This window comes from Aquila chrysaetos, chromosome 17, assembly GCF_900496995.4.
Source record: "Aquila chrysaetos chrysaetos chromosome 17, bAquChr1.4, whole genome shotgun sequence".
NCBI lineage: Eukaryota > Metazoa > Chordata > Aves > Accipitriformes > Accipitridae > Aquila > Aquila chrysaetos.
In genome coordinates, this window is record NC_044020.1 from 26042536 (window position 1) to 26060059 (window position 17524).

General features: G+C 45.0%; 2 protein-coding genes across 4 annotated transcripts in view; one reads left to right on the plus strand and one right to left on the minus strand.

Annotated features, from left to right (window-relative positions):
- Positions 1-8823, minus strand: part of TTC38 (tetratricopeptide repeat domain 38) — a 21917-nt gene extending 13094 nt beyond the window's left edge. For 2 of the 3 annotated variants that reach the window (XR_003927180.2, XM_030040873.2), the window contains exons 1-6: positions 8261-8353; positions 4931-5008; positions 4377-4458; positions 3854-4025; positions 2685-2858; positions 657-732 (exon numbers count right to left, since the gene is read on the minus strand). Coding sequence is in view for 2 of the 3 variants with exons in the window: in XM_030040873.2 (XP_029896733.1) it covers positions 657-732; positions 2685-2858; positions 3854-4025; positions 4377-4458; positions 4931-5008; positions 8261-8284 (606 nt within the window). In the remaining variant the exon portion in view is untranslated. Of the gene's footprint in view, positions 1-656; positions 733-2684; positions 2859-3853; positions 4026-4376; positions 4459-4930; positions 5009-8260; positions 8354-8575 lie in introns of those variants that run through there. The other variant, XM_030040874.2, reaches the window with a different exon arrangement.
- On the plus strand, positions 8719-16692 carry PKDREJ (polycystin family receptor for egg jelly). The gene has a single exon (XM_030040860.1). The coding sequence runs from the start codon at positions 8719-8721 to the stop codon at positions 16690-16692; it is 7974 nt and encodes a 2657-aa protein (XP_029896720.1).
- The last annotated feature ends 832 nt before the right edge of the window (positions 16693-17524 follow it).

Genomic DNA, 17524 nt, shown 5'->3' on the forward strand with positions numbered 1-17524 from the left:
TGTTTGTTGTCACTTTCAGCAATTTGATGTAACAGAAGTTTGGCAAAAACACCCATTAGAGATTAATTGTATCCAAGACTCCTGGACGACAGGGATAATCCTAAGGACTGGAGAAAGTCAAGTATAATTACTATCTTCATAAGAAGGAAACAGGTCAGCTAATATGGATCCCCAGGAACATTGTACAGTTAATTGTTCAATAATCCAGGAACAGGCTTCTGGGAACAAAGGGAGGAGGAAACTAAACAGGATGGATTGTCAAGAGCAGATTACATCACACCAATCCAACATTCTTTCGCAGCAGTAAACAGCCAATTATACACGGGGGAAACAGCAGATGGGATAATATATGGATTTTATAGGGGTGTTCTGAGACCATCTGACAAGGCATGCTCATAAGCAATTGAAGGAGATACAGTCAAGATGAAACTGCCATGGTATGGCATAGATGTGGAAATCCTTCTAAGGAATAGTTATCAATAGTTTCTTATGAAAGTCTGTGAACATTTCCATGCTGAGCTTTATCTCTTTGCTACTACTAACAACTGGGGTGATGGAAAGAGTCAGTTCATGGCATTCGTGCAAACCACCCCCTACAGATAGGGACCATGTTTAAGAATTCTAAAACTTTTTAGCACCAACAGCAGGCAGTTTACCTCACGGGCAAGCTCCTCAGCACGATCGAAAAAGTTTGTTTCCATGAGTCCAAAAGAGTAGTAGCCCTTCACATAGCTAAACAAAAGGGGAAAAAACAGCACGTCATCCATTTAGAACTAGATTTAATCTAGGACTGAAAAACATATTAGAAATAGCATTTAACTCAAAACAGTCCTTACAGTGCAAGTTACAATGAGGGTTCAAGTTTGCAGAATACAAGTTCTTAGAGGAAATGAGAGGCCTGAGACACCAGCATGGGAAACAAGATGCACATCACCAGGGTTTTGAGAACTGACATTTACATCTTTGGGTAAGCTGGAACTAAGAGCTGCACAGAACAATCTGCTGATCTCCATTACAGTTGCAAGATGCAGAATCTGAAGGTTGGAAGCAAGACAGTGCTGTCACCAAAGTTATCTGAGCGTCTTGAAGGCAACACAAGTGTAGCCTTCTGCACTTTCTGCAGTGCCCACAAAACCACAGGAGAGTACTTTTATATGAAGTGGCCCTTTAAAACTGGTTGTAAAGCATCCCCACTAAGACATAAAGGTCCAAAGTAAAGGGAAATTAGGGATGTTATATGCTCTTACGCACATAGTTGATGCAGTCATTTTAAGTAGTATTTAACTGCTGTTGTACTTGCAGATTCATAAATTGCAAAATACCACAGGATATGTTTCTGCTTCTCAAAATATCTGCTGGGGTTTTGGTTTTAAAATCCTAAGGCAAAGGAACTACTAAAACATGTGGGGTATGTTGCAACTGATTTATTTCATGGATTGAGATGAATAAAAGTTGATTTTTTTTTTTTTTTTGCCAACGTATCAATTCAAGTATAACTCTACACGCCTGTAAGTTTGAGGACAAGGGGTACTTGCCAGGTTTTTATATTTCAAGAAATGCTTGGCTTACGGGTGTTTACTGTTGCTTTAGAATTAAGTGGACAACAACCTGCACTTTTGTAGCATTGTGACTAGAAAAATTTATAAAAATGCAGTCAGAACTGCTAAGTTGTCTTACTTCCCCAACAAATGAAACCAGCATATTGTAGTTAAAAAGAACTAAGGGGTTTAGATTTTTCTGAGTTGAGGTAACACAGCTGGAAAAATGAGACTCCTGACACTACCCTCTGTGCCATGAGATTGTGGCGTACCTAAGTTAGCTTCACTATTATGTTAGCATTCAGTCTGTATTCTCTGCACTGTTTGTGGAAGAAAAAAAGGAGACAAGGTTGTGCTGGCTATGGAGGTACAGTGCATTGGTGTACAGCACCATTCATAAAACATTCAGAAAGTTATGGTTGCCTGTGGATTGTCTATTCACCTATCTCTAAATGTTAAATGTATGTCTTGACTTATAATTTAATGTTAATTTTTACATAAAGTTAAAAGATTTCAAATAATTTAGCAGGTCTTAAAAATAATCTTTTAAATTATCCCAAGTTAGTTTTTATTAACAATTCACTTGTCAATAGATTCAGACTATCCTGAATTAACTTTGGGAAACTGAAACTTTCAGGACTGAACTAAAGAAATTTTTAAAAATTCTACCTTCCTGTCAGTCTTTGCTGCACCAGCTGTTATGGTATATCCCTAAGTTTTATTTCACAACTACATTTTGGTATTCCAAGTTACAACTCCTTTCTTCCTTCCACTGATGTGCTCTATCACCCACAACGTGAGCCCCAAGTAAAAAACTGGACCCATAAAAGCCTGAAGGAGTTTTGCCACCGCCCTCAGTGAGGGCATGGTTTTATCTTGTGTGTTACATGCCATGTGCTATATTTGACAGCAAAATTTACTAACTAAGCCACAGCTCACTTAAGAAAAAATCCTCAACAACAGGGTCAACAGGGATACAGGAAAGATGTTCTAGCTGTGGTCAGGTTTGATTCACTGCTAAGCCCTTGATTTTGTCTACATGTCTGTTTCCAACAGATCCTGTTATTCAGATGTGTCCAAACTTAAAAATCACAGAGTATGTGCACACCAGATAAAAAGCAATTTTCAAAATGAAGCATGACCCACCTGCTTAGTGGTATATCAGGTGTCCAGAAAGGATAAACCCGGGCAACAGAATCTCGCATCTGTATATGATATCCGAGGTAGAAATAAGTGTCCTGGGAAAATTTGAGGGCTAGCAAGTCAGTTGGGTAGCTTTGCAGAATCTGTTCCCATAGATCACAAGCTTTTGGAAGCCGGCTAGAAGTAGAAAATTATTTTGATTGCTGACAGAAGGCACACTTACCTGCCTCTACTGTTAGTTCTAGACTCATGCTATTCTGAAAAATAGAAAATTCAACATCAAATGATGTTTTCCTTTTTCCTTGAAGGAATTTCTTAGTCTTTTTTAAAGTAATGGCATTATCTTCACTGAGCACCTTTTGGGAAATCTTTTGAAAGAAATGTCCTTGGGTTACAACAAGTCACTGTAACACACAAGGAAAATGAAACAAGCTTACACCATATATCTAAAGATTTTCCTACAGGGTTGAACAGTTTTTACAGAGACCTACCATAATTAATCTAACTTCACATGCGCAAAGACACCTTCCCTCTCCTCTAGTGGGAATCAAACCCACACTAACAGGGCTTCAGTAGCTTCCTCTTTACTTTTGCTAAGAAGTATGTGAGGTAAATCCATGCTCACCTTTTTGTTTGACAAACAAATAACAGAAGTGAATCATTAGCCCATACTTTCTGCAGTGCACATAAATTCATCATATTGAATGGAATGGTGAGCCTCTACAGCACTTCTGACACCCTGCTATCTCCCTGTTTTACAGAGGAAATAGGTTTTGACACAGGGAGGCAACAGAGAAAAGAAAAGCCTGTTTGTAGCTTTGCTTCTGTGGATCCACGTCTGTGTTATATTGGACCTCACTGTAGTCAAATACTTAGTTTCCTAGTTCTAAACCATATATTCCACTGATGGATCTATGACAGGTTTAAAACATGGAGTGCTTAATGATACAAAGCGGTGGCAATAGGGCACTTCCCCTCCTATGGTGCTGCTCACTAACTAGTCATGGAGCTTCCAGTTTGGAGAGATAAATTCAAGAACAACCACTGACATCTCATCCTGATCCTTTGCTAAATGTCAGCTAACGTCAGGCAACACTACTACCAACTATCGCTTCCACCTGTGGTAGCTAAAACTCTTCACAGTCCTTTAAATGGGATGACAGTGGACTCACCCACTGGCAAACATGTCCAACGCTGATACATGAAGCCTCTCCCGCTCAGTTAGTGGCTGTGATTTTGAAAGCATCATCATTGTTCTCATCGCACTGTCCAGCTCTTTGTTGAGCCGCACTGAACTTCCAGTGCCAATCAGCTCCAAACCATTAGCAATGACATGTCCCATTGCTACAGAAAACAGCACATTACAGGTTGAGCTGTACAGCATTACATTCATTACTATATAAACACAAGGGGGAGTTGTTTATTTTAAACAAGACTGACTTGTAGTCACAGGGGTCCAGAAAGTCTCATAAGCCTGAAGTTCTTAGAGGCTTTTCATGACAGCCAGTTAAAAAGAATTGAAAAGAGAAGAAAAAACCCCACACAAAACCATCCCAGCCTGCTCTAGATTCTGAAGAAGTTTTACAGAATTCTATAAGCCACCATCTTCCCCTTGCATAAACAAAGTAAGTTAAACACCAAGACACCAAGTATCATCCAGCACTTTCCATGCTGAGAATTAAAGGTCGTACGCACTAAAATTTGGATCTGCAGCTTTTAACTTGGAGAGACATCCCTCAATACCTCCAAGGCTCTCATTATTGGTCCAGGTTGCATACTGTAAGAGAGACAGAGAGGGAGAGGGTCAGAGGAATCCCCAATAATGTTGGGCTTCTTTTTGTTCTCCCAGGCATTTAAAATTCAAAAGTAACCAAGGCAAATGACTAAAAGACAAACATTGCATTCAGATAGGGTTAGCGTAGTAGGAAAACAGAAAAACTGTTTTCTTTAAGATAGTTTAGCCTCCAGCAGAGCTAATAACCCTGGATTTCTATGTGGTTTATGTCAACTGGTTGATTCTCCAGTGTCAAGTAGGATGAGCATGCTGGCTGAGGTCTTCCCCACAGCTGCAGCATCCGGCATAGCCCTCTGCTGCAAAGGTTTTCTGCTGCCTACTAACAGCTGAACTCCTGTGGCAGCCTGATTTGAGGCTCTCCCAGCTGCTAAGAAATTTAAGTATCAACTACAGCAAAGACTGTTGCATGCACCAGTCCCTTCAAATCACATTTTCTTACACTTTTCAGTCATACCTGCGTCAGTGCAGCATCAAATAGTTTACAGGCTTCATTGCTAGTCGTAGACAGGACAAGTCCAGCATCCTGCCAGGCCTGCACAACAAACAAATACAAACCTGCTCATTTTAAGCACTCATTTTCCAGACTATGCCAACAGATTTTCAAATTGATAGTGTTCTGATATTTTTCATCAGCTATGCTTTTTTTTTAAAAAAAAGGAAAAGCTGGAAGGACAATGTGAGCAGACACACAAACCTTTTGTTCAGTGTAGTTACATCTGAAGACTCAATTAGTTGGGGCTAGCAGTGGGAATAAAGCAACAAATTATAAAGTGTAATAGAAGATCTTGATGGCTCACTCACCTCATAATGAGAGACCCATTCTTAATTCATTACAACTCAACTTTTGGCTAGTCCCTCTGCTGCAGACACACCTCATGTGAAGTAGAGACATGGTAAAATAAAACCCTGTTCATTTATAACTGAAATCAATACCTTAAGTAACTTGCAGGCTAAACAGCCTGGCAGAGCAAATCCACCAAGTTGCTGGAGTTAAACCAACAAAGAACTCGGACCACAGATTTGTACACAAGCCTTACAAAAAGGAAGAACACGGGCATTTGATAAAGCTAAAATGCAAAACTTGATCAGGCTGCCATAGTTTCTTAACAAGCTATGTCACACTGACTGAGGTGCTACATCTCCTGGCTAGCTGCTGGAGAATGAAAAGAGTTCATGTGGCAGATATGCAGTTTACTCAATGGTAGAATTAAGCTGCAGCAGCTACAGCACCCTGGTTCATGGCTGTCTCCACGACTGCTCTCTTAAGTAACTCAGGCAACAAAATGAAAAATCCAATCCCTCTTTCAAAATGCTTAACTTATTCATGTGGGTGTCTACAGCAAACAGGCATGTAATCTCTAGTTGCTTGCACGGGATAGCCACACAACGACAAAGCCTGCCATCTCACAAGCTGAGGTGCTTCCCTTGGCAACCTATTCAGATATTTTTAGTAACGTTTGGGTTTATTTCTACTAATCACTCTCCATTCAGTGTTCCTATACTGCACCCATCATTGCCTCCAATATTGTAAGCTTCTCAAGCACAGATTAATCTTCAGCACAAAATATTCATTCTTGTTTAAGCATAAACACATTTGAGGAGCTGCCCCCATCACTTCAGCATCACTTTTATTGCAGTACACAGAAGGTACAGGATAGACATAAAAAAAGACCTGGGGCAAAGCCAATTCAGACTCCTCCTAATGGGGGATTAGTCCTTGCGGAAGCTGCAAGAATTCAGCTTGTCTCGTTTTACACTTCAACGTATTTCCTGATTCTAATGACCCAACTGTCAAAAATTTTAAGTAACCAGGCAAAGACATCTTTGTTAATATATCCTAAAGCTTTCCTACTGCGATTGGATTAAAGGCTCACATTCCAACAGCTCAAGCACTTGAGTGTTCAAATTACAAGCCTGAAAGACTAGACCTGAATATAAAATTACAAATTTTCTTTACAATTCATACTATACCCAGAAATAGCGTAAAGAGAAAAGTTTAGAGGGTAACAAGGTTAGGCCTGCTACTTACAGGCTACCTTTCAAGGTGCCCTGCAAAATAGGCCAGGAACCACTTTCATCACCAGTCATCAAAAACAAGCTCTGTTTGAAGCAGCTCTCTGCCACTGCCCGTTTTGCACAAAAGCTTGAGGTACTTGCCAAGTAGAAAATGTCATCCCATTTTGAGGACATTTGTTAATGCTATGATTCACAGGAATGAAAACATCTGTGTGTAAGCAGTAGAAAAAAGAGCAGAACAAGGGTTAGTAAAAAAGGCCTGCATCCATCACTAAGGACACTGCTGATCTAGTTGAGGTACATACTATTTCTATCCATTCTAGAAAGCCTCTGCTCTGCTAAGGCTACAGCCCGCATAACTCACTCCTTACTGGAAGATTCCCACTCTGGCAACAGGAGGATGGCAGCAAGGCTGCATCACATCATGTATGCCACCACTCTTCCTGTTAGCACAGCAGGACAATGGGCTACAGGGAAGAACCACCCCATAACAGCTGCTGACTCCTAAAAGACATAAAAGATCTGCTCCAAACCTAATGTGTTGCTCTCAAAGGAACCAAAGAGCAACTGGGAGCACAGAAGAGCCAGCACCCTTTGTCCTCTGGGTCGTACACAAGTGGCCCTGCCCAGACTACCTGGGACACTCATGTCTTGGGGCCTGTCTGTGCTTAGGTATCAGACTGTGACTGAGGAAATCCACAAGAGAGGGAATGTGATCAAGTAAAACTTAGCCTGGAGAGTTTGTAAAACAATTATCACCTCCCCTTCCCACAGAGGCTGCCTTTGAGTTCTGCTACACTAATTTCCCACAACCTTCCTCTCTAACTCCAGAAGAGACTCTTCTCTGCGGTGCCTCTCAGAGGAGAGCGCCGTGGCCTTGGCTCTTCTTACTGGTTCTTGGCAAGACCAAAGCCTTGCCCTTTCTCCTGCTTTAAGATGAGAGTTTAGTCACGGGATCTGGTGACTGTTCATTTGTAATTTTTTTCCCTGCTAGAATCCCAGCTGGCTCTGAGAAACCTGCTCTTTGCGTGTTGTTGTTAGCACATCCTCTGTTACTCCTGTGGCAGCTCTCCGGCACTCATGAACCTATGACACTCTCACAAAATCTTCAAGAATTCGTTTTTACCTCCCCCTGCCTAATTAACCAAAAAATAACAACAAAAGGAGTGACAAGAGAGAATGAACTTCATCGGGAAGAAAGCACGCAAATGACTAATCAGTAGCTAGCTCCTGCAGACAGATTTTGAACCTTTGGACTTGAAGGTGTTTCAGAGTTAAGAGCAGGCCTGACCCACGTTTGAGGCCCACAGAAAGGGCAGGTGAGCACCCGTGGGCCCAGTCTGCACTACGAACAAGACCCGCAGATATTCAGACACGGGTGTGCCTCCCTCGTGGGAGGGCAGGGTGCGGAGACTCGTCCCCATTTCCAGCCCCCGCCGAGTGTAAGGTTACGGGGGCGTTAAGGGAGGTGAGCTCCCAACAGAGGCCTCACCACACCGGGGCTGGCTCTTCGCGCCCTCCCGGCCGCCTCAGCTCCCCTCCCGCCAGCAGCCCCCCCCCCCCCAGCCCGGCTCCCGGCCTCCCCAAAGCCGGCACGGGAGGACACCGCCCGCCCGAAGGACGCACACCCGCCGGCCCCGGGCGCCCGTCAGGAGCAGGGGCGGCGGGCAGAGCAGCCGCAGCACCCCGCGCTCGGGTCGCTGCGGCGGGGCCGGGCCGGGCCGGGCCGGGCGCCTCACGTCCCGCTCCGCCTCGGACCAGCCCTCACCTTGCAGTCCCTCAGCGGCGCCATGACCCCCCCACAGCGGCTCCGCTGCCGCCGTCCTCCGGGTCCGCGCCTCCCGCCCCCGCCGGAGGAGGAGCCGGGGCCGGGCCAGCGGCGGGCGGGGCGGCAGGGAGGGCTGGGCGCGGGTCGGTCCGTTGGCAGCGGCTCCCTCCCGAGCCTCCGGGCTACCGAGGGTGGCCGCGGTGCTGCCGACGGATGCGTTTCGTGTAGATTATTGGCCCCGAAATACTTGTTTCTTGTGGCAGCGGGCGCATCCGCGCTCGATCCGCCGTTTCTGAAGTTCAATACCTTTCTTACCAGCTGTGCCGGGGAGGAGGACGGCGAGCAGGCTCCCGTCTCCTCGGAGCCCTTCTCCAGCAGTTGGGAGTCGCCAGCTGTCAGCCTCCGTCAGGTTGCCCTACAATGGCTGCGCTCCCTCCGCTCCTTCAGCTCCTACAGCCATGACAGCGCTTCACCTCCTCCTCCTCCTCCTCCTCCTCCAGCCGCTCGGCTGCTGCTCCCGAGGCTCGGGGGCCTCCTCTCCCCGTCTCCAGCCACCACCCCTGCTGGTCACCTGCTGGGGCCCTCACGGACAAGTCTCTCAACGGCAGGACAACGAGCGTTGGGTCTCATGCCTGTGGAACAGCATCATGAACCTGCGTTACCAGCCCGCCCCAGGAGCAAGACCAGAGGCAGAGGGGAAAGAGGGGCGGCCACCACCCCCACCCCACTGCTTTTGGTACCTGAACTCGGCCCGGGTGAAGAACACCTCGCGCTGGTCAGGCCAGGTCACGCTGCAGACAGGTCTCCTACCAGGAAGCGCTCCTCCACCCATGGCCTCCAGCCTCCTTACAGTGCAATGCTCGTCTGCTTCATGCGCCGCACCCGAGTGCTTTCACCACAACGTGAGCATCGAGGTGTCTGGGCAGGATGTGCGCCTGTTCGTGCTTTGGCCACAGACGCACCTGATCCACGCACGGCAGCCAGTAGAGCTGGGCTGGTGCGCGCGCCTCAAGAGTGCCAGCTGGCAGTACCGCTTCAGCAGCCAGGGAGGCAGCCCCTCTACCCTTCTCCTTCCCAGCAGTCAGCATCAAGACACGCCGCCGACTGCTATCTACCCAACAGCCGAGCTGCAACAGACCTGTGCTACCTACTACAGCTACCGCGTGACTGTGCGCTACAGGCAACACGGCCTCCATGTTGCTTCGGTCAGCATCGAGCAGATGCCTCAGATAAGCCTCAGCCTCTCTCTCAAGGTAGAGCCTGACTTGCTGCATATCCTCAGCGTCAGCTCCAAGCTCCTTAGTTTTCCTCAACAGCCCCTCAGCCTCTCCTGGAGGCTTCAGCCCCTTACCCCAAGGACACTGGCTTACAGACTGGTGGACATGCAGGCTATAGGAGGTTGGCTCCGTTCCTACAGTTCCTTTACTCTGCAGAGCAACTTCTGTGCCATTTCCTCACCTCAGAGCCTGGGTGAGATGGTGGTGGCCAGCATTTACTTTCACGTTGATGGAAAGAGGTTCGAGGAATTGACGGGAGAACTACATCTACTCAACGGTACCCTGAGCCTAATTGCAGGAAGAGAAACTCCCACCCGTGTCAACCTTCACCCAGGGAAGACCAACAGTAGCACTTACATTTTCAGGTACAACCATGGAATGTTTTACACAACCAAAGAAAACAACAGCCCTATTTCCACAGATGGCCCTAACACACGTACTGTGTTCTACCAACACAAGGAGCTCTCCTACTTACTCTCCATAGAGTTTGTGGCCTTCCAGTGGTACAGGTTCAATATGTACCTTTATATGAATCAGAAGAGAGCTTTGTTTAGGTCTCTGGCAGAAAGAGACCTTGAAGTCCATGTTTTCAGCAGCAGTCATCCTTCTTTTCTGCAGAGCTTTGCTTATTTACTGTGGTTTATCCCTGCTCAACATCCGATGCTACAATGCGAGTGGACCTTCCATCTGCAGCTTTTTGGAACACAAAAAGACCACCTTCTCCAGAATAGCACGTACACATACAACGATCACGTAAGAAATGCCACACGTTTTGTCCGTCGCTCTGCTTTACCATTTGATCCAGAGAAATACACAGGGTTTGTGGCAAAAGTGAACTGTACCAGAAGTACACTAACACCGGCTCTTTTAAGAGTCAGAGTCAACAACTATGCTGCAAAAACCATAGAAGCACCAGTGTCTTGCCAGAAAGAAGCCTGTTACATAGACACCGTGCAGATTCAGAAACCTGTTCTTCATACCTCTGTCCTGCGCCAGAAAAGGGGGACATCATTTTACCTCTTTGTCAGATTACTAGTAGACTGCAACGTTGGTATATCTATCAACCCCCTGTGGCGAATCTACCCTGTTCGGGACACAACAACTATTCCGGACTGGACAAGACCAATAAACTCTTCTTCGATGTATGGCGTAGAAATGATACACTTAACTGTTCCCAGTTTTACTTTAGATTATGGGTTGTATCTGTTTTATTTCACTGTTGCGATAACCCCAATTAGGACCACAACAGTCCTCAGGGGCTCAGACAAAGTTTATGTTCAGATTGAGAGCACTGACCTAGTGGCAAATATTGCAGGAGGCACATTCCGCACAGTGGGTTTTTCTGATAATTGGACCCTTGATGGCTCTGCTTCCTATGATCCTGATTCACAGGAAGGACTAAAGGGAATCACATTTACTTGGTACTGCACTAAAGAGGTATCAGACTATAAAAACATGAAAGTCAGCCCAGGAAAGAGATGCCATCCGGCCCAGAGGGATTTGAAATGGTTAACATTCTCAGGTCCAGTTCAAGCAATGCCACCAGAATCCCTTCCAGGAAATACCGTATACTACTTTCGTCTAGCAATTCAAAAGGATAGAAGGAGGAGTTATGCCGACCAAACTGTAGATGTGCAGCCTGGCTCCCCACTCCTTCTGGACGTGGCATGCCTTGAAAACTGTGGTAGCACTCTAATTCCAACAGAGAGATTTACCTTGTCTGGAAAATGCCTAAACTGTAGAACAAACAGCCAGCCAGTCTACTACTGGTCCCTTTTTTCAGAAAACTCTACAGAAATTAGCTTTGACTGGTCTTCCAGAACCTCAACGGGGAGGTCTGGGTCGTACCTGTCTATACATGCTCTGACTTTTACAAAGACTGCACATCGATCCTACATACTTCTGTTAAAAGTAACTACCTGGGATGGTAGGTCTTCAATCTACAGACACACATTTAAGGTAAATTCTCCTCCTAGGGCTGGCAAGTGTACCATCAACCCACACCGGGGTACAGCCTTTCTGACAAAATTTGTTGTTCAATGCAGTGGATTTTCTGACAGCAATTTACCTCTGACATATAAAGTGATAGTAGCTTCCAATGTACCCAAAACTACCAAAATAACTTCTGTGGAGGAAAATACATTTGGCACAATTCTGTACTTTGGCTATCAGCCTAAAACTCCTCCATCTTTTCTCCCAATTGGAGTGCCCTCTCAGAAGTACACCTTGACACTTTACGTTCAAGTCCGTGATTCCCTTGGGGCGTTTACCCAAGTGAGTTTATATGTCCGTGTGTGGAACCCAGTTAACAGTCGACCACTAGCTGTTGTGTTTCATGAACTGCTGGCCTCAGTGAGCGGTTTGAGTGCACCGATGACGTCTTATCTCCAGACTGGAGATTATTTTAGCGCGGGTTATTTGGCTTATCTGGCAGCCTCAGTCTTAAACTATATTAAAGCCCCGCCAACTCTCCAGCTCCCTAAGGCTCAGTTTCGGGAAAGCCTGATTAAAACAGCCCTGAATATTTCAGTTGAGAGCACAATGGAAATCAACCAGGTAGTTGCTTCTCTTTCTCAAGTCACAGAGGAAGCCAATGAAGTGAACGTTAGGTCACAAGACCTTGCCATTAAGAAACTGACAGAAGTAACTGGAGTGCTGAAGATACAGAGGAATGAGAGCCATTGGTCTGAGCAAGCAGAAATTCAGACCAGTGGAATACTAAGATGCTTGTCCAACATTCTGAGAGCTGCTCTTCTGCATCGCAGGAATGTCAATGTAAGTGGAGTTAAACAAGCCTTCTCCATCATGGAAAATTTAACGGAGATAGTTTTCCAGGGCAAAGTCCCTGGAGAAACAGAAACTCTAATGGAAACAAAACACTGGAATATCACTCTGAAGAAAGATGAAACCCGGAACATTGCAAATGCTTTCTCTACCAGAAACGCCTGCAGGAATTGCTTTTATCCATCACTGAAAAAGGGAAATTATTCAGGATTGCCCCATGATGCCGTGATTTCCACTGCCCTTTTTGAGTTTGATGAGAACCCCTTCCCTTGGTTAGGTTACACATCAGAAATCGCAACAATGGTCTTGGGGTTTAAAATGGCAGAGACCAAGGCTAATGGGGATCTACTAGGGATCGTGCCTGAAGGAGCAGAGATAACCATTGCTAGGAAAGATAAGGAATCTTCAACTTTTCAGTTAGCAATGGGACCCGACAAAACACAAGCTTACACAACTGGAGGATTTAGTTTTGAAGTCAGCAGAAATACCAAGAGCGTATACATCCAGATCCTGACAAAACTAAAAGTTACTTTCAAGTTGCTAGTGTTTACAGGTGCCAACGTCACTCATGCTCATCCCATAGCTTCATTTGCTGCTTTTCACAATATGCCAACAGTTGCAAGCAAAAATGAGACAGCTAGCGCTGACTGTAACATTAAGGCTCCCTATATTATCTGTCTCCCAGAGTCATTGCTGACAGCCACAGGTCAAGGAAGCAGTACAGACACTCATAACATCTCCATTGTCTTGCTGACACCCTATGTTGTAAGGTATCAAACCCAGAGACTGGTAAGCATACACATTTTTAGTGATCAGTGCTTATTTCTGGATGGAGTTCAAAGTCTGTGGAGGGAAGACACATGCAGGCTTGGCTCCATGACCGACTGGCAGAGGGTACATTGTGTCTGCAATATGAAGCGGAGTCGCAGAAGCCTGTCAGTCCACACTGCATCAAATGCATCCACGTTCGACATCAGGTTCCTGGCAGCCAAAGTAATAGTTACCCCCAACACAGTAGATCTAGGAAAAACCCTGATAGCAGACATACCTAAAAACCCAGTGACCCTCTTAACAGTGCTCTTTATTTTTGCCATCTACTTTCTTTTGTCCCTCTGGGCCATAAGGAAAGACAGGGCTGAGAGGTACAGCAAAGACAAGATTATAGTTCTGCCAGACAATGACCCCTTTGATAAAGTGAGCTTTTTGGTCACTTTATACACAGGCAGTCGCTGGGGAGCTGGAACCAAAGCAGATGTCTTTCTTCAGCTCATCGGCCAGAATGGCATGAGTGACGTCCATTGTTTACAGCACCCAGATTTTCCATCTTTCCAACAAGGAAGCACTGATTGCTTTCTGCTAACTACTAAGAAAGACTTGGGAGACATTTGTTCCTTCAGGGTCTGGCACAATAACAAGGGCCCATCTCCAAGCTGGTTCTTAAGCAGAGCCAAAGTTGAGAATACGTCCACCAGGAAGACCTGGTTCTTTATGTGCAGGAAATGGCTTTCTCTTGACAAGGGCGATCACTTACTAGAAAGGACATTTGCTGTCACAAATCCGAAGACACCTCTGCCCAGAATCGACTATTTTTTGATTAAACTTGCCAACAGCCTGACAGAGGGCCATCTGTGGTTCTCGATTTTTGCTCACGTTCTAACTGGTACTTTCAGCAGGCTCCAAAGGTTGTCTTCATGTTTAGCAATATTATTATTAAACTTGCTTGTTAACATTATGTTCTTTAATGCTGGCAAGAAAGAAGAATCTCCAATACACTTGAGGTATTTGAGATCAATAACAGTAGGAATTGAATGTGCTTTGCTTACCATACCTGTGGAAATGATTATAATTGCCTTATTTAAGTACTCCCTGAAGGACCCTTCTCCTCGTGGTGTGGCTCAGATGGACCCAAAGCTAAGTTCACCCCTCCCGTCTGGAAATCTTAAGAACTGGAAGGAACCTTTGCAAAAATTGTACCTTTCAGAAACTTCAGCACAATCAAGGAATTTTAGTCCCTCAGAGAACCTTCCTGGTCCCAGCAAATCACAGAGCCCACCATGTTCCAGAAAGACAAGAAGCAAGGGAGCTCCCCAAAACTGGAGTAATTGCACAGTTTCTGAAAGAGATGCAAATGTAATTGGAACAGAGGAGCAGATGATAACCGCAAATTCCCCTCCAATGGCCAAGGCTTGCCCAAGAAGACAACCATCAAATTTCAATTTTAGTAATAATCACGCAGAAGAAGGGGGCAACTTTCAGAAAGAAAGGAAACCAGGCATTGCCTCCACGTCCTTTCACAAGAGACCGCACGTAGTTTTTTGGTGGTGGTGCGTCTATCTCTCATGGGCACTAGTTATAGTTGTCACTGGGCTATCATCATTTTTCATTGTGTTATATGGTTTGTCTTACGGCTATCAGACTTCACTAGAGTGGCTTTTAGCATCTGCAACCTCCTTTATTGAGAATGTGTTTCTCCTTTCAATTCTAAAAATCAGTTTCTTCTCAGCTATGAGTACAATTCGTCCAAAGTACTGTGAAAACATCACATGGTTAACTCAGAAAAAGTATCCTGAGATTAAGCTGGCTAAAGAAACGATGAGTGCCGATGAGATGAGAGAGTTGCACTTGAAACTCGCTAAAGTCAGAGGCACCAAGCAGTATAAGCCTTTAGAAGCTGATGAAATTGCAAACATGCTGAAAAGGGCAAAAATTAAAGTCAAGGCATTTATTTTCACAAGAGGTTTCATCAGTCACTTTGTCTTTTTAACTCTGCTATTAAATTTTGCCTATTCCACTGAGAATGCCAACAGTTTCCACTACAACCGATTCATCCATAACCAATTCTCTCCACGACTCTCCACTGTAGATAAGCTAGAACATATCTACGTGTGGGTGAAAGACTTATTCTTGCCTTTGATCCACAATGACATTCAGCCAACCTTTTTTCCCGAGAGCTGGTCCAAAATCATTGGTTTGCCTAGAATGAGGCAAGTGCGGGCTAAAGGTACTGAGAAAAAATGCTTCCATCCTCACAGCTATGTAAATAACTTTGTGATCAGTAAAAGCCACTGTCTTCACAAATATGGCAGTGACATCCCAGAGAAAGGTGACTACGCTGGCGCTTGGACAAAGGTTACCAACCAGTCCGTTTCCAAGGATGCCAGCAGTTATGGTGGGTTCACTTATGAGCAAAACAGGACTCTGTGGACGTATTATTCATACGGAGATTTGCACACATATGGACCAGCAGGATACACGTTTTACTTTTTCCCTGAAGAAGGAAGACCTAATTCAACGACAAGGCTGGATGCTCTACAACAGAGCAACTGGCTTGATGAAAAGACATGGGCTGTGATCATTGAACTAACTACATTCAACTCAGATGCAGCTCTCTTTTGCACCATCTCGGTCATATTTGAAATGTCTCATTTGGGGATCATAAAACCAAGTTTGTCAGTACACTCTTTTGCACTCCCCATTTTTCATCAGCAAACTAAAGCTCAAATGTTTGTGTTTGTAATTACTCTTGCCTTTCTGTTCATTTACATTGCAGATGAGCTTTACATCATAAGCCAAGAAAAAAAAGATTATATTAAAAGCATTTCCAATATAATCAACTTTGGCTTAAAATCAGCATTCCTCCTTTTTGTTTTTTTAAAGGTCATAAAGTTTAAGGTGGGAGCAGATATAGTGAAGTTTTACTTACTTCATCCAAATGACTTTATTCATTTTCATGCAGTTTCTCATTTAGACAAGATTTTAAGGATTACTATGGGCTTTTTAGCATTTCTTGTAGTTTTGAAAACTCTAAAATATTCTCAATTCTTTTATGACGTACGCCTGGCACAAAGATCAATCTTGGCAGCCCTTCCTGGAATCTCCTCAATGGCCCTCTTAGTGGTGGTGTACTTCTTTGTATTTATGGCTTTTGGCTACCTTGTGTTTGGGCAACATGAATGGAATTACAATAACATGATCCACTCAGCTCAGACCATATTCTCTTACTGTGTCTCAGCTTTCAGAGATACCGCATTTTCATCCAACAGGTTGCTGGGTGGTCTTTTCCTAGCCTCTTTCATGCTGGTGATGATCTGTGTCTTGATCAATCTCTTCCAAGCTGTTATTATGTCTGCCTATGGAGATATGAAACAACCTGTATATGAAGAACCATCTGATGAAGCACAAGCGGTTACTTTTGTATTGCAAAGGCTCAGAAGTATATTTTATCTTCTGATCTGTAAAACATCCAAAACCAGCGAGCCTGATCTTTTTCACAGTGTACTCTACGGGCAGCCTGACAGAAGACATCAGCGACATTTGGGGCTCAAGAACAGAAAAATAAATGGAAAAAAAATGGTTTATCTTGTCATATAAGCAAGGAAAGATTTTGTATTCAAGATCACCTTTACTCTATAATACCTGCATTTCAAAGACGTGCTCATAAATAAATTATTTACTTTTAAGACTTTTTAACGTTCAACCACCTACTAGTGATTGTGTTCAGATTTCCTCCAGACTATTTTGCCTCAATTTCAGTGGCACTTGGCTGTCATGGTATGGTGGGTTGACCCCGGCTGGCAGGTAAGCCCCCACCTAGCTGCTCGCTCACTCCCCTCCCAGCACCATGAGGAGAGACTCCAAGGGCAAAAGTGAGAAAAAAACCCCCGAGGGTCGAGATAAGGGCAGTGTAAGAAGTGAAGGGGGGAAAAAAAACCCCAAACCCACAAGCGATGCAAAAGCGGTCACTCACCACCTGCAGACGGATGGCTGCCCTGCCAGTCTCCGAGTAAAAGTTACTTTCAAAAAACTTTCCTCGCTCCAGTTTTCTTGCTAAGCACGACCTTCTAGCTGATGCCATTACTAACTCCACGCCAGCCAGAGCCGGCACACACAGGGACTGATGTCAGGGAGGCGATGCATAAGGAGTTACCTCAGGATTCTGAGCAGGACTCTCGCCTCTCGCTGAGCGCGTGTTAATATAAGAGCAAAACCGGCCTGAGGTCTGAAAACGCTGGAAAATCCTTCCTACGCGGAGCGCAAGGGGTAAAAAAAGGGTGTCGCCCATCGGCCCTCAGTCCCTTGCTCCTCGCTGCAGTGGGGCGCAGCGGCCAGGCACGACCTGAGGTTTCCAAAGCCAAAACTCTATCCCGCCCTCCGAGCACCTTGACCTCCAGGGACTTTCGGGATCGGAGGAGGAGGAGGAGGA